At 46.3% G+C, this 17800-nt stretch overlaps 1 protein-coding gene across 2 annotated transcripts in view; it reads right to left on the minus strand.

Moving 5' to 3' along the window:
* Positions 1-1988: 1988 nt before the first annotated feature.
* Positions 1989-17800, minus strand: part of KLHL3 (kelch like family member 3) — a 45484-nt gene continuing 29672 nt past the window's right edge. For both annotated transcript variants that reach the window (XM_026858134.1, XM_026858133.1), the window contains 7 exons: positions 15509-15626; positions 14560-14757; positions 13620-13721; positions 10782-10910; positions 7186-7326; positions 6830-6973; positions 1989-6584 (listed from right to left, as the gene is read on the minus strand). In XM_026858134.1, coding sequence (XP_026713935.1) covers positions 6556-6584; positions 6830-6973; positions 7186-7326; positions 10782-10910; positions 13620-13721; positions 14560-14757; positions 15509-15626 — 861 coding nt within the window. In that variant the 3' untranslated portion in view covers positions 1989-6555. The remainder of the gene's footprint in view (positions 6585-6829; positions 6974-7185; positions 7327-10781; positions 10911-13619; positions 13722-14559; positions 14758-15508; positions 15627-17800) is intronic.

Genomic DNA, 17800 nt, shown 5'->3' on the forward strand with positions numbered 1-17800 from the left:
GCAAATTTCTTAGAATATTTCGTGTCACTAAGTAGTTAAGTGATTTTGTGGTTGTTTACAGTGCAGAATAACATTACATGAAGCAGTATCATTAATCACTGAGCAACTGCAGGATGCTCCAGGAACCACTGTGTGGTTTGTGGCAGTGTTTCCGTAGGGGTCCTGTGCCTCCTACAGGCTACTTTTTTACAGAAGTATCCAAAAGATTTCATTTTTTGAAACTGCAATTATACTTTGCCGTCACACAGCACCCTCAGCACGGCCAAAGAACAAGCCACCAGCCAGGAGAGAAGCAGTTTTGCCTTCTGAAGCCATCACATCCATGTCCCATCTTCAGGCCAGACCATCACTGCTTGGAAAAAGGAGGTCCTATGCAAAATCCCCACTGCAGTTCAGAGCATGGGGATGCAGGGAATCCCTCTTTGGCCATATTTATTCATTTGGGCCTACAGCTAAATAGGTTCATCTTTTGTCAGATGTTTGCAATTTCCACAGCTGAGGTTGTTTTCTGCCCTAGCTCTGATTCTGTTTCCACATGACTCATGTACCAAATTATACAGTATGGTTGTTGCAGAAGAGGCATGTCTCATCCTGGGTTACTTCAAAATGCCTGCTACCCAGCAATAAAAAGGGGAGCTGTTTTTCTGAGCTTGGCATCAGCAACCCAGGCTGCGGTACCCAGCCTGAGAAACACATGGGTGCAGGAGAGTCTGCAGGAGAACAGCAGGAGGGAGCATCACCTGTGAGGGGAAGTGCAGGTGATCAGCTTGTTAGAGAGCATTTATGGGGGAACAGAGCAACTGCCTTCCAGCAGGAAAAGTCTCAACATCAGTGATACTCCCTGGAAACAGCTCCCCTGCACACCAGAGAACCGTGTGGTGTGCTGGCAGAGACAGGGCAGGACCTGAAGAGGCTGATCTCACACAGGACAGCAGTGTGGGGAGATGCCCAGTTCAGTCAGGGATCAGAGCTGCTCTGCTGTACGACCCTGCTGGGTGAGCTTTCCCTATATTTCCTTTCCTCACTGCAAAAGTACTCGCCCTTCTGAGGTGGATGAGGCAAGGTGGGAGCTACTACTGTGTGGTTCTTGCCCTGCCAAGGGGGAAATCTAGGGTGCAACACATGCCAAAAGATTAAAATGTAGGATGCAACAATAATAATAAAAAAAATTCAGGCAGGAAAATGAAGGTAGTGAGATTTCTTGCAGTATGGCAAAGGATTTTCTTTAGCTGCAGCTTCATAGATTTATCAGTTTAAACATGAATAAAAAGGGGCCAACTGTGCAGGAGACAAGTAATTTTGAAATACAATAAGGAATCGTTGCCAAGTCCCCCAGCTGCGTAGAACAACCCACAACATGTCATTTACCTGTTCATCAGATAATTAAATTTCAGGATCTCACATGGTAAATTTGACATCATAGATTGCTGGTAACAGACAAGGCACGAGGAGCATTTCTGGAAAACTAGAGAGGGGACGTGTATCGTAAGCGGAAGACAAAATGCTACTTGTTAAATGTGTTGCCCTTTCCAGTGGTGTAGGAAATGTGTTACTTTATGGTGTTATTAAGAAATATTGAGCCCAGGGGGGTAAATTGTGCTTTTTGTGTTTTCTCTCTTCCCAATCTCATTCACTAAAATTCTCTGACTTCTGCCATCAATGCCCCTAACCACAGGTTTTCCCACCCCCAAGAGAAATGCTCTTCTCCTGCACCCCAGCAGCCAAAAAAAAGCCTTAAACTTCCCTTGGAAAAGGAGCAGCACAAACCGCAGGAAAGCTTCAGAGCCAGGTGTCAGGGCAGCATCTCCTCCAGCAGTTGGACCCCTCAGCATCAGCATGTGTGAGTACCACTGCCCCACTCCAAAGGACACAGGATTTGCTGTAATTGAAGAGGGGGAAAAAAAGCCACATGGAGCAATGAGATTGTTCCTTGCTGTTAGAAGCCAACAAAATCAAAACAGACCCAGAAGAGTTTCATTAGTCCAGTTTTTATTCAAATTAACAGATGGGGAACTACAACGTGATTTTCTTTTATAATATAAATATATATGTTTCTTGAGTCGTTCGTCGCACTGGACAAGAGAATTACTTTGCAAAGTCCTTGGTCCTTCACATTCATGCAGAAAATCTTCAATTTAAAAAATGAGCTTAAACAGTCAACCAACTCATTACGGTATACTGTCAGCTACTGAACCAACAAAGTCTGTTTTACAAAAACAAAGAATTTCACACCCAGGTAAATTATTTCACAATTGTCCATTACTTTTAAGGTTGGTTTTTTTAATACATAAAATTTACAAATTAATATTCTTGATATTTATTTATTGTCACTGTAGAGGAAAATAATTTATAAACCCATAAACAAAGATAAGGGCAGAGGAAAAAAAGTGAATTAACTTATTTCCAGCCTATAATGTCTAATGCACTCCCAAACACTGTAGCTTTGAGCAACAAATCATGCTCCTGTGAATGTGATTTGTGGGCATGATGTTAAGCCAAGGGGCAACTGCTTTGATACTACATTTTACTAGTAATGAATCCCAAAGGTTAAAAACGAGCTGCATTTATCAGTTGAACCATCCTGTTAGCTTGATGAATAAGCATCGCACGTTGCTGGCTATTAAGGATTTTGGTCTCCAAACACTGCAAACGAGAGAACAGTATTAAAGCTTTCATGGTGGTGTCATGCAAATGCTGCCAAATATATTTATGGTAATTACAGTGCTGTATACATCTGTACAAAAAAAGTATTTGGATAAACTGAATGAATGGAAAATTGGTTTTAATCACCCCCAATTTATCTATTAGGCACAAATGGAAAAGATGGACTTGATTCAAACTTGTTTAAACAACAGATTGCTTCAGGCAAATTTATCCTGCTTTACATATGCCTGCCTGTTTGGCCAGCCCAGCAGCCTGCGTACCCACAGGAGATGCCGGTGGCTTTTGTGGGTGCACAACCCCAGGGATGCTCAAGTCACCTTTGGGAAACCCACGGCCAGAATCCCACAGGGGATCAGCACATGGGGGACCCCCAAAAAGAACCAACGACAGGGGAGAGCTGAGGAAAACCTTCATATTTACAAAGGGCCACGGTGAGGGAGTAGCCTGAGTTGGGTTTGTAAAGCTTTTACAAAACCTCCTGCTGTAATTTCAGTGGTTCTGGCAGTCCGGCGGGGGGGGTTGCACGTGCACGCTGTTGTGTGCATGGCATCCTCCTCCTCCAAGCAGCGCCGTGCTCATGCAGGAGCAGAGAAATGAAACTGCTGAGAGACAGCTTGTCCACCAAGCTGACTAGGAAGCAAACACATGGCACAAGAAAATTAAATCAGAGTTTGAAACTGTTGTAAAATTACTAATAATCTAAGAGCGTACTGGTGACTGAGGTAATGAATTTTAATTTATCTCATAATGTTGAGCCCAGTGCTGTCCTTCTAATATGTTGGAATCAACATACGAGCTATTCCAGATCTTAGTTACAACATGTAATATCTTCTGCTGAAAACATAGATTCACACCTACATCACGGCCAGCAAAACCTGCACTGGAGTGTAAGAATTAGATTCAGAATTTAACAGAAGCGTCATTGACGACCATAAAAAGCAATCCAAAAAATTTAAAATTGTCTTATAAAAATATTTACAGTAAAATTTGTTAGCGCTAATGCTACGTTTTCAGTCCTAGAAAAAGGCAATCTTTAAAGGATCTGGCTCAGGTGCTCAGAATTAACAATACAAACACGAAACCACACGCCAAAGATGGACAAATTCAAAAAGCGCTTCAAGGAGGGGGGGATACAGCTGGTTCATCACGTGTTACTGTTATTCATATTGCATAGCTGGAAAACGAGGTCACTTGACTTGCATAACACTGCAACGTTTGAGAAGGAAAGAAAGGAAGGTGTCATTTGCCATTGAGAACTGGCTGCAGCCAGGAACAGCATGGCTTATCCCTGGCAAGGGCTGCGAGTCCTAGCCCTGTCCAGCAAGCTGCAGGCCTAGGCCAGCAGAAATGCCATTTTACAATAGCAGGAAAACACCAAAAACTGTTTTCCTTATAAGCAAGGAAGCTTTATAAAAAGACGTATAGCAGGGGGAAAATTCTCCAACCTTCAAGTACATCCACCTTCCACATCTGACAAACACGGCGAATTTCAAACTTGCATCTCTCTAGCACTAATTACTAGATTTTTATCTCCAGCCCCACAAAAAGTCAGTCTCCAGATAATATTTGCCATTGCTCCTGTGATGCCATGAGTGTGGGGTTAGCTGGTAACCGCTCCCAACTACTGGGCTATAGAGTAGCTCTTTAGCTTTACGTTCCCTGTGTCTATACCAGACCTAAAGAGGGACCAAATGCTTGCCCACCCATCTCAGTCTCGCCAGAGATGCCAACTCTGACCAAAATGCTGTGCCTGTCCCATTTTATCCTCTGTTCCCACCGGCTGCATAAAAGGAAAACACCTTTCAGGGCAGTGAATTTGAGTCAGTGCAACCCAAGGCATCATCTTGTTTCTGTCACTCTGAAGATGCATCTCAGGACTCCGATCTGAAGGCAGCTGCAGACACGGATACATTCCTCAATAGCTTTTACAGTAAGCAACACCTTGGAAAAGAGCAGCATGTCATACCACTATTCTGGCACGTTTCACTGCAGATTGTAGAACTCAAAGCAAAGGGTTTAAAGGGTATTATAAAAAGACTTGATATTTTTTATTCTTTTCAAGACTTCCGAGCTGACATATGGTGGAAGGGTAGGCTTCAAAAACAATACTGCCATGTCTTCGGGCAGTTTGCTTTTCTCAAAACAAGAATTTCCAAAGAGGAGTGGGTGCTACTTCATGTTCCCCATGAAGGTCAGCCCTCTCTGTGGGAGGCACACAGCAAAGGTAGGTGCTGCTTCCCCCCCAGTGAACAGGCACCCACCTTACACAGACCACGTCAGCTCCAACATTTATCTACTTATTTACAGAAGTAGCCCACTCCTCTACAAAAGCTGCACAAGGTGTGATGTAGCCTTAGATCTCTCTGAAATAAATTTTTAAGTATCTTTCTTTTCTACTGTAGAAGGTCACATGGAGTCTTTTTGACAGGAGACCTATGGAAAAGAAGCCAGCAGAAGAGCAGTTAGTGTTGGAGCTCGATAGTAACACAGGCAGATTCTGTCCTGCAGGCCACCTGCCCACTATAAAAAGCCTCAGCTGATCTACAGAGGGGGGAAAAAAAAAAAAGAGAAAAAAAAGAGATAAAATATTTATCTTCATTAGTTCTCTTTAGCTGGGGAGGTTTTTTGGGAGTCCAGCCCTGTATGCAGAAACATTCCAGAGCTCACAAGGACACAAAAAGGTATTTTAAGGTCAAACATCATCTTAAACAGAAAGTGTTAAGAATTTGGGATGTAAGCAAGACAGCTACATTACAGCTGGATCTAGATTTGTCTGTTTTGAATAATCTTATGAATTCTTCATACTAATAGAGGAACACCTTCAGTACAGGCAAAATTAAAATAGCAATTACAGTGACAGTGATTAGCTAATCTCCGTGCTCTGGAAGCATTAAAACACTGCAAGTATTTTACCTTGCTCATTAATCACTGCTTGCGTGACAGAGGGTTCTCACTGTATGTAACGTCTCTACATGAATGGCACCACAAGGTATTTCTTTTAACATCTAAACACGCTATTATGAAATGGCATCGAGACGCTGGACAGAGCTAGAACTGGGGCTTTCAGCACAGCTGAAATGCAGGGGCTGGGAATACTTTCTGTTCAAGCAACAATCGTTTCACAGGAGCAATAAACCCCATCGGTGCAGCACACGTCTTGTGGGGTTGCGAAGTTCTGCGTGGTTCAGGTGCTGAGACTTCAGCCCCAGGGAAGGCACTGCCCAGCAGGTCCCATCACGTACAGCAAACAGCATTCATGGCAAGTAGAAAAAAAAAAAAAATCATCACATGGTATTTATTTCCGCCATACAACAAGCATTTCAGGGATACATACAGCAGTCCAGTGGCATGTACAAACGGATGACTGAGACAGCGTCACACTCAAGCCAGAGCACCCTGTTCCAGTCCGTTTCTGCTGACTGCTTTTCTCAGTTGGTACTCACAAGTTTTTACTGCCAGTAGTAAAGTCCACCCTCCAGGCACAGTGAGTAAATAGTTCAACCGACAATGCGCACCGAGCATCAGTAGTGAAGAAATCCAGAAGGGTTCGTTTTTACTCACAGGCCCAAACGTAGCAGTTTTGTTTCACACAAGAAATTCAGTGCCTGCAGTTCAAGCACAGTGTTTATCTCGGGACACAAGCCATTGAGAAGAACAGTTGATTGCACCACAGATAACAAGCAACACCTCGCGTCTAGCATGGAACATGTCCCCGGAGGGATTTTCGCTTTGCTATGCAATCCACCGCAGAGCAGATGATGTTTTTGACGTATCACTTGTCATGCTAAGACGTTAACAGCGATGAGATGGGTCAAGTCGGAGGTCAGTCATCTTCCCAACACCACCACGGATCCACTGCACTTCTGCTCCTCGCGTTGGCTTGCTCGTGTGTCACAACGGTTTGTGAATCACAGCCACACCTGTGGTAAGAACGGACAGACACAGTTAGCACAGGAGCAGCTCCTGGGCTGAGATGTGACTAAGATCATCCTGCAAAGCCCAAGTCCAGCAACAGGCTAGCAGAGCGCGAGCTGTCTACTATTTCTGTGACTGTTTCTTCTACTGAAAGCAACATAAAACATACAAAAAAGCGAGATTAAAGCTTCAGGAGGCAGAGCCCTCACGTTTAATGACCCCAGCTGCTGCCAGCTCTCCCACTGTTTACCTGCGTAACTTCTCCCCGTGCTCATGCTGGTCGGTAGTAACATCCACTTGTCTGTGATGGGGTTGTAGTATTCCACCGAAGCCAAATTGCAGGAGCCATCATCTCCTCCCACCACGTAGAGGAGACCATTCACCGCACACACACCTCAAAGCAGAGCACAGATGGTTAGACAGGCTAACTCATCCCCCACGACACATCGCCTGCCACATTCTGGTTCGTTCCCAAGCAGAAACCTCATCTTCCATTTTTATCACTTTCTTACAATACTGATGGCTGACATCACTAGCACGTTACTTGAATTAAAAACTACACAGACAACTGCAACCAAACACCATAAAAAGGCTTATTGTGGTTACCTGCATTTCTTCTACACATGTTCATGTCTGCTACTTGTTTCCAGGTGTTTGTTCCTGGATCATAGACTTCCACACTCTTCCTCACTAAGGGACCGTCGTGCCCCCCAGTAGCGTACAGCAGCCCGCTGAGAACACCAACCCCTGCCAAACAGAGCCCAGCGTTAGCCAAACGTACAGGGGAAAGGGCTGCATGTCCCTGGGTCTTCTGCTGGGTATTGCCTTGGCCTCTCCAAGGCATTTCCAAAACAGGGGCCACATGCCTCAAGACCACCTGGGACACGGTCAACTCTCCGCCCAACCATCACATGGCAGTAGAGCAGGCCTGTGCAGTAACACCTGGCTGACGTCCTATCCTACAGGGCTGTGCCCCTTCTCAGGTAGATGTTTGTCAGAGCTCAACAGTCTAGTCCTACAACATTCATCTGCCTTTATTCAATCTCTTTGGACTGATTTGTTTCCTCTTCCCTTTGCTTCCCTCACTGCTGCATCCTACCCCACCTTGTTTTCATCTGCCTGATCTTTTCAGCCATGGAGTCCTTTGCTTTTAGCCTGATTGCATTCAAAGAGCTTTTTTATTTTCTTGCTGCCTTTGTGCCCATGACTTCATCCCTTGGACACTTTTCCTCTTCTCAACAACTTATAGGCTCCGGTTCTTGAAGCTGTTGCTGAGTTCCTCTCCCCCCAACTCCTGCCCCCAAACATGGCAGCAGCCCTTGGCACAGATAAGGTGCCTCCAGTGCCACCTTCCCAGCCACTTTTGCAGGCCCCTGGCTCAATCTCTGGGATCTGAAGGGTGCTTCTGCCTAATACTAAGTAAATTAATTAATTTAAATGTTCACCAATCCATGAGAGTTAAAAGTTCCAGCAACATATCTTTGTTAATTTTAATAGAGGCTTTTGAACTTAACAAGGTGGGATGTTAGTAAAACAGAAACACAGATCCCAATTGCATCATTTCAACCACGGGCATTAACCAACAGGATGGCCCCTGCGCCCTGAAGATGGACTCGTGCTGACGACTGAGGGAAAGGCCCAGAGCCAGAAAGGTGTGTGCAGGGAGGAGAGGGGCTCTACCAGTGTAAACCTGACAGGTTTTCAAGTTTGCCCCTGTGCAAAGATCTTTCCTGTTTGCCACGTGCAGCAGAGGGGAAGGAGAGCACAGGAGCAGCGCAGCGACGGTGAGCTCTCGGAGAGCAGGCACCACCCGGCTCGGCAGCTCCTGTGCCACAGGAACATCTCCCAGTTGTGTGTCACATCCCCAAAACACGATGTGTCACGTTGCTCCGAGCCTTGCCACGGTCAGCAGGAGCACAGACCACAGCAGCCACTGTGCTCCGCTCACAGGACACCAACATGAGGCAGGGAGAGAAACCATCTGCGCGTTATTGTACTTCCCCCACCCAACAACCAGCCAGCACCTGAGACCAATAGACGAATTAAAGATCTGGCAGACACACCACTGTCTGGGGGATGCTGCTGCACATCTACCACCGTCACCTCTCTCTCCTCCAGGTTTTCTTAACTTGCTACTGGCTGGGTTTGGCTTTGACCAGCCGTCTCTCATCCCAAGAGGTGCTACAATCCCAACATGACATTGGGATTCATGGTTCATCTCTGGCAAACGCTGGTTAATTAATCTCTGTCATAAATATCCACCTTACTGGGCCAGTCTGGGTGAGGTACTCCAATACGCACCACTTTGGAAGAGCTGAACACATCCCAGTGTACATCCTGGCCCCAGAGCTGTACAGGGTGCCTCCCAGTTGCCCGGGGAATGGGAATTCACTCAACTGGTGAGGAAAGCCTACTGCATCTGAGCCCAGCAGCCTGGCTTTGCAGCACCTTAGCATTTAACTATATCCAGCCATTAGCAAAAAAATTTAAGAAATCATTTAATCAGTAAAACTAATTTAAGTGGGAAGGTAAAAAAGTAGGAAACAATCTAAGGCTTTTCGACTTACAACTGCCTCTCCCTGCGACGAGACAGACAGGGCCCGCACGGACGGGACATCCCTGCCAGGAGGGGAAAGGGAACCCCCAGCTGGTCCCGCAAATGCGGGCAGCACCCACACATCCACCCAGCACCACTGCCTGGACTGGGGTCCCCCGGGGACTTGGGGACACCCGTCCTCACCTCCACTAGATGTCAGCAGCAGGACGGCAATGCCGGCAGCTCAGCACCGAGTCACTTGGGGAGCTGTCTGACAGGTCCATGGATCTCGCTGCAGCGCCACTGGGATGAGTGGCACGGGGCTGTCCCCTCCCCGGGGGCTGCTGGAGGGGCATCTGGGGGACAACCAGAACTGGAGGAGATCAGCTTTCAGGTTGGGAACAGTAAATCGCAAGGGTATTTGGCAGGCAAGTAAGAGCACTCATTCCTAAAACTGGACTTGCCGTGTGGAGACCTACTTGCAAAGCAGCACTCAGTGTTTCAGACAAAGAACACTCACTAAAATCCATCTCCACGGGCACAAATTGTTTTGGGGTGTTTCAACATGCTGTCAACAACACGAGATACTGTTCTTCTATAAGGTTGCACTGGGCTAGATTAAAGCATCAAGCAGATGCTAAAAACCTCTTCAACTGATTTCAAACCAACAGTGTGTGACCATATTTACCTCACCTGGAGTTATGGAAAAGGTATTAGAGTGAGGAAAGAAAGATGGGATGGAGAGAGCAGCCTCTCAACTACCCAGCTCAGAAGAAATTCCCACCACAGCTTAACCTGCAGGGTCATTTCAGCCCCCACGCAAAGGGCAGCCTCCAGGCTTGGCTACCTCTGGGTAAGTGCCACTTGGGCTACTGCACAATGAGAACTGCACAGCTGGACATCAGGAGGACCCACCGCACACCCGGAGCAGTAGGACCAGTGCTGACACATTCCCTTTCATCTGAAGATGATTTTAAATGGAATGGATAAGAACTTTTATCTCTTTTAGAGAGGAACAGCCCCAGAGAAGACAAGTGCCCACGCGGCCTAACATCACATCATAAACTAGAAACCATCAAGACTAGAATATAATAATATGTCCTTTCCTCTAATCCTCCAGATCACCAACTCCTGTCAGCAAAAGATACACTAAAAAATAACTAGCTTAGCTTGGCCAATCTGAGATGAATTTTCCTTCCTTGACTTGGTCTGCGCATCACGCAGTGAAGATGTGCTTTGTGCTGCAAATCACCCACTGGATGCTTGAAGAAAAGACCCAAAAAGAAAATCCATCTGACAACCCCCAAATGATAGGAGAGGAGGTGCAGCTTGGCTTTCCAGTGCCTGCCTGAGCCTACAGCTGGAGATTTAGAAAGATAACTCTGCTTACAAGAGAGATGCGTCTGTTAGCGAGGCTACTTAGAAACACTGAACATTATTTCATTAATCCAGAAATTAATTTCAGTTTGGCAGATTTTAACCAAGTCAGGAGAGCTGCTAAGAGCTTCCAAGCAATTATGGTTCTTCCCCTCATGGGAAAGCGGGGGGAAATAACAAGTTGTGCTTGCCAGCTCAGCAATGCCCAAACACGCTTTTCCTTCCCTGCCACGAGCAGAGGAGAATCCAGTGACCACCAGCTCTGAAGAACACATCTCGGGGTCTGTACCTGCACCGCTGCGCCGAGTGCTCATGTCGGCTACGTAGGTCCATTCGTTCGTGGCTGGGTTATACTGCTCGACGGTACTAAGGCACTGACGGGACGCTCCATCGTAACCCCCCACGGCATAGAGCTTACCTGGAAGAGACACACATTGGCATCAGCATTACAGCTACGACTGATTTATGTTACCATCACGCCCGACGGCCCCAGGTGAGGATGGATTTTGGCTGAGGAAGGCCCTGGGAGATGTGCCTAAACCCGCTGGAATGTCTGGGGGGAAAATCCTAACAAAAGGGTCTGAAGTAGACTCGCAGACAGGCGGGACTGTTTTTAAAGCTGTTAAAGCTGTCAACTAAGACACGGAAACAACACGACACAACAGCTTAATTAGAAGCCAAAAGCCCGGAGGGTTTTCCAAATGACTTGTTGGCCCAGGAGAAGAGGTAACATCAAAGTGTGTTCTGCTGATCGAGCATTTCCTCCTGTTCAGGTGCCAGAAGGCAAGGTGTGCTGTCAAAGGTCGATACTGTACATTAATTACAATATCACACGAGCAATAAATATGCAATAGCCTGTTGCGTTAATATAATACCTGCATGGAAACCTAGACCTGATTCTGAACAACCTGGGCCAAACCAAAACCAAGCAATGCTGCTAGCACAGCTGCGGCCAGCCTGTTCATTCATGCCAAGTGATCACAACACAGAAGAGACTCCACGGGAGACCCTCAGAGCATGGGATGTCTGTCCCTCCCTACCTCAACTCAGTGCAAGTCTAACACACACCTAGTGAGACCAGGGAAGCACAGTCAGACGTCACAGGACTACACCCTACACGAAACAAGGCTGATGTTCCACCACGTCCTCAGTTCACAGGCCTGACTGATACTCTCTCCTTGTCTCCCTGTATCATCTACCAGCTTGTTTTGCATTTAGGCAGCAATCTCTCTGGGCAGAGAGGGTTTCTTTGTGCTTCTTTAGTACAGCACCTAGCACAAATACATTCTGGTTCAAGATGAGGCCTCTTAGATACTACAACAAACAAATATTAATAAAGCTCAACAAATACACAGGAAAATTCTAACCTAAATTCTTGTACAAAACCCATGAATAAGACCAATTTTCAATCCATAACAGCAGAGCCTGGTGATGCTATGCAATTGTTTGTATGCACATGGGAGTCCCAGCAGCAGTTATCATCTCCAGTCTTACACTTTTGCATCCTCCTGTCTCCTTGACATTTGCAAGGCTCCAAGAACAGGCCAGCTCTTTTCCTTCTCCCTCGGCTCCACTCATGGCCTCCTCAGGCTGTGATCATGAGGAGAGGTCTACAAGGACCAGGTTTACAACCGAGCTCCTTCTGCATCTTCCTGTCTCTATAAACATTTCAAACTCTTATTTGTGCTGTTGGTTCAACCCACACAGTCAGTGAATCAAGGCAAGAGTGCCAGACCAAGCAAGGCAAGATAAAGTTCCCTGGCTAGCAACAATTATTAGATATTTTCAGTACCCACAGACATCAGATCTATCTTTATCATGTTCAGATGAACACTGTGGATTAACTGCAGGCTGCAGCTTGTTCCCTACACCAATATAATCAGCTCTTCTTCCCCATCACATGCCCTCATGTTTTTTATCATGGGCTCCAACATGTGCAACGCTTACGTGCACTTTCAAACAAAGCAAAAGAAAAGGATTTCGTATGTCTCCGGTAGAAAACCTGCCCATAGAAATGCATCTCAGGTACATACCTAAGATTTAATCTGCATTCAAATGATTGCATTCAAATCACTTCAGCAAATCCCAATGACTATCAGCAACCCAGTGCTTCACAAGCATGGGCCAGTTTTGGGGGAGATGCTGCTTAAACAAATATGCAAATTTAGCACAACCACTGCTATTTATTCTAACTTTATCTCCCTCCCTCTTCTCACATAAACACATTTCAAACACCTAAACACATTTCATGCATTTCCCATTCAAACAGGTCAAACCAAACCACTTTAAAGAGCAGTTTATAACAAGGCTTGTGCCAGCAGCTGCTCCACACTGTACTAACTGCAAACTGCTACGCCACGCTGAAGACGAGCTCAAATAAAACCTTTCACTTGCTTCAGAATTGATTTTGCTAAAGAAAAAAAAAAGTTTTCTATTTAAACGGCTCTTCCTCCTGGATCCAAACCAAGCTGCTCAGTTCCAGCTCACTCAAGTTTGGGGCTGACACATCGGTGCCAACCACTGCCACGATCCCTCCGAGCACCCTCTGCACCCACCTCGCTCCCGAGCTGCCGCAGCACCAGCGTTTGCTCTCACCAGTCCTCGCTCCTTTACGAACCAGAGCAAAGCATGCTGTGCATGCCAGTAAGCCTGATGTCAAGAAACATAGGTTTTAGTATTCCTGCCAAACCACCAGCTTGGGGCTGTGGGATGAACTGTGCTCCTGTTTCTCTCTCTGAGCAGATTTTCTGTGATGGGTACTCCATCCACGCAGTGTCTGCTGATAGCAACAGCATTCACTGCACAATACTATGTGTTTTCACTGGCCAGGAGCAGCCCAGGAAGAATAAGGATTCCAAGAAGCCTGCACACACCTAATGGCATTCACAGGCAGGAGGCATGGGCTGGTCTGATACGGGTCTGAGGCTCTTGGAAAGCTACATATGATTTTTCACTAAGATAAAGAGAAGAATAGAAAAAGCTGCAGCAATTACATCATATAAAATAAATCTTTACCAACTAGTCAAGAGAACAGTTCCTACAGTTCCCGCCTATTGCACTTAACCATTCAGGCTTCTGTTTGACACAGTATCATTTGTTTGACGGAAATAGCTGCTGATTTTCTTACCCTCCACAACTCCGACTCCAACACTGCTTCTTCTTGTGTTCATGGGAGCCACAAAAAACCACTCATTGGTTTTATAGCTATAGGCCTCAACTGATGCCAGACCTAGTTAAAAAGGGGATACACAGGTTTTCTAATTAAAAAAAAAGAGAAGAAAAAAAGATTGGTGTTGCACTTTCATCTGCCTTCCACCTCCTCCCAAGCCCATAATTCCCCCCACACTCCTGCAACCCAATTTCCTAGTCCCATGCCTTTCAGGATGGGACCAGCGCGTCAACGCCACCACTTCAGCAGATGGAAAAATTGTTACCCCATCGCCCCTGCCCTGGGACTACTGCCCCTCTGATGTGCTGGGAACACCAAGGTGGAGCAGAGTCCTGATTCCAAGCCCAAAAGTCCCACATCCTTTCAAGTATTTCAAAATATCCATACAAAGGTTTAAAATCTCCCCCAGACCCTCCTGCATTGTACACACCACCACCTGAAATACTTAGTTTAGGACTTAATCAAGTGGCAAAGCTCTACAGCAGAGGCAGAGCTGTGAATCTAAACATGCAGTTATGCCAAGATAAATCCCAGACTCACATACCCCATAAGATGCCTCGCTGGCATTTTATTCATGTTGCTATGAAAAATTTAACTAAAACAAGAAGAAAAAAAATCCCTTTTCAGTCCAGAAAAAGCATATTCATACAGAGAATGAGACTGAAAGAACTGTATTACTAAAGGAAAAAAATAGAGCGAGATTCTCTGCAATTACTGATTGGTCAGAACACGCACGTAGTTAGTTACAACACAGAGTAAACCCAAGCTCTGGCTCTTTCTCTACAATATCACAGAGGAAGGGCGCAGGGATTTTCACTAAAGCTCTTCAGGCTTTGCAGGGGTCTCTGAAAACATTTTTTCAGGTCAGGCACTGCCTGGTTTTTGCTCAGTCACCTACCAGTGCTGCCATCAAAGCCGCCCACTGCGTACAGGAGATCATTGAGCACAGCTGCGCCTAAAGTGCTTCGCCTTTCCTGCATGCTGGCTATGGATGTCCACTGGTCCTTCACACCATCGTACACATCAACCGTCCGTACCCTCAAAGATCCGTTAAAGCCCCCGACAGCATAAACATTGCCAGCCATAAATACCACACCTGATAAAAGGAGGAGAGAGATTTTACGGAGGTTTTACACACAGTTTGGGAAGCGAGTATCATCAGACGTCTGCCAGGGTATATAAGACAGCAGGGAAGAGCAGAACGTGGGCAAGTCTCCGGCATTTTCTGCAGGTTAAGAGCATTAGAGGCAAGTATGATAAAACATACGTGTCGTACGGAAGGTGAAAGGCACATAAATACACGACAACATAAGGCACAGATGGATTTCACACCTGAATGAGTAATTTTCTGAGCCAGAGAGAACACCAAATGGTGATCTACATTCACAGCCTTTCAGATGTCTTCAGAGGAACACTCCCAACTTACTGATCTGCTCTTCATCACCCACGCCTCAGCACTGAGAGGGACTGACTCAGCTCCTTTGATTTTTTCACTAGGAAGCCAGCAAGGAAAATTGGATCCCTGTGAGCTGTCAGGCCAGTGGGATGGGAGAAGGAAGAGAAACACTGATGGAGGAGGAGCCAGAAGAGAGAGATGATGAAGGGGAGACAGTGGCTATGGAGGGCAGACAGGCAGGAACACCCCTCTAGAGAGCAGGGTGTCCACCTGAATGAGAACAATGCATGTCTGTAGAGAAAGAAAAGGAGGGAATGGTAAAAAGAAAGAGCTGCTTGAGGCCAGAGGCACAGAGGAAGGCTGAGGCGTGGGTGATGACTGAGGTCATCCACCCAGCACTGAAGAGCTGCACTAGGAAAACAAAGAAGGTTGCAGCGAAAGTTCCTGTTACCTGCTCTGCATCTCCGGGAGGGAAGCTCAGCAACCTGATCCCACCGCTCCTCCTCAAAATCATAGCACTCCACACTGCGAATGGCTTTGGGCGCTTGCCCACCCACCACAATCATCACCTGGAGAGGGAAGACAAGAGGTAGAAAACCTCAGACACCAGCCCGGGCAGCTGCTCTCTGCAAAGAAACCATCACCACAACCTGGTCAAGAGTAGCTACCAAAACCATGCTGTAAAAGCCTTTGCAGAGACACTTATTTCAGTCAGTTAGATTCCAAGGTGGAAAAGTTATCTCCAATTTAATGCATGCTAAATATGGCAGCCCCATTAACCCTTCCTCATCATTTCCGAGGTGGGCAACCTGCCCTATTTTCCCATGAAACACAAAACCGCTTGGCACCACGGCATATGCAAGACTCACTGCAGAAGTATTTTTAAGTGAAGAAGATCCCAGCGTAATTTCCACAGCCAGCCCACTGTTTAGTCATTATCTCCATGGTGGTGCTAAAAATAATCAATGGCACTTAGCAAATAAAACCTGACAGCTGTGTTGCCACCTGCGGGGAATATGACACTCGGGGAAATCACCAGGACTATTAAAACCCAGGGTGCTGGGCTGCTGAAGGAAGTGATTTGTCAGCTTCATTAAGGCTTCTGGCTGCAATGTGTATGGATGCAAATCTAGTGATTAAACCCTAAATTCCTTAGAGGAGGGAAGATCTACATAAAGGTGATCAGGGGCAATCTCAGGAGTCCAAGAACCGCTCTGCTGGGTCAGGCTAAAGGTCCGCCCAGCCCCAGGCTCCATTCCCACCAATAGCAAGCGGTGGACACTGGTGGAAAAGTGAGAAGTCCTGGATGGTGTGCGGTGTGGTACTTCCCAAATCTGCTCTGTCTGCCACCAGAAGACAAACTCCCCACGGACTTGCTGCCTTGCCCAGGGCCACTGGTCCCAGGAGCCTGCAGCTCAGCACTCGAGGCCTGCCCATCGCTGCTGAGCCCCCGCTGAGCACTGCAAACCAACACGTGCACAGGCAGCATCCAACCCACCTGCACCTACAAACAGCTTGGCCTGCACTTTGTTCCAAACACGTTACCTTCGACCCTCCACAGCTATCAAGAGGGGGATTTGCTCCCCTTATCGCAGCAAATCAGAAGGAGCAAACACTACCCAAGGCAATCTGATTTTTTACAAGGCCAAGGAGATAGAAGCAAGGTAACGGGACTTCAAATATAGTCAAAGAGTAGATGGGAAACTGGTTTTTGCCTCTACAAGGCAGATGTGAGTAGCTGAGAGGATCAGATCGTCACTCAAGGTCACCCGGGTAATGAGCTCAACTCCAATCACAGTTGCTTTGAATGTACAGAGCCAGACAGCAATTTAAGGAACCTGAAGGGTATGAAAATAGTGGGCTGTTTGATCTACAAAAAATGAGAACGTGACATTAGAAAGCAAGTTGAGTCTAAACTAGCAGCCTGACTACTAGCTGTTTGAGAGTCTTCCATGGAAAGCTGCAGAGCTTCACATGATTACAGAATTAAGAGCTTTCACAGCAGACAGTAATCAATCCCTTATCAGTGGGACCAACAGACCAGATGAAAGTTTCTCAGTAACAGGATTGCTAGATCATCACCTTCTCCCCTTTCTTTACAGTTAAAAATAAGGGAGGAAAAACCTGCAGAAGATTTGGGTTTGTACTCATAGGTCATGCTATAGATGATGCCAAGCACCTCTGAACTCGCTGGTTCACCATTCATTTTATCCTTTAGTCCTTGAACAAGGGTCAGTGTCAGCCCTTCGTGACACCCCCAAAGCTACGTCCTACCAACTTCATCTCAGTGCAGGCAGAAGGGCCACAACACATCAGCACACTCTGCAGAACCACAATTTCTCGATGGATATTCTACTATCTAAACATCTGAACAGTGCCTCTCATAGCACATATCTCAGACACCATCCCACAAACCAAGCTCCCGATGATTTGTGCTTAGAAAAATAATACACTGTGGTTTTGATGTCTTACAATCGCTGAAATGCTTGTTAATAACTCCAGCAACAGGCTGGTGAGAGAGCCAAACTGCATTTATCTCCGGGGAAAACAGTTTCTGTTGTCATTTTTTTTCTTCTCTAATAAAGCAGTGGCCAGAGCATCACACCTGCAGGATAAATGCGGGGAGTAATAAAGGTTATTTACTCAGTAGCTGCTTTGAGTCTATTGTCATTTGCCTCAGACTTCCTGCCCGCAGGTCTGGGTGCCACAGCTTCCCGCTTTCCTGGCTTCCGATTATGGATCC

Source organism: Athene cunicularia (genome assembly GCF_003259725.1).
Source record: "Athene cunicularia isolate RWA chromosome 13 unlocalized genomic scaffold, athCun1 chr13_part1, whole genome shotgun sequence".
NCBI classification, from domain to species: Eukaryota; Metazoa; Chordata; class Aves; order Strigiformes; family Strigidae; genus Athene; species Athene cunicularia.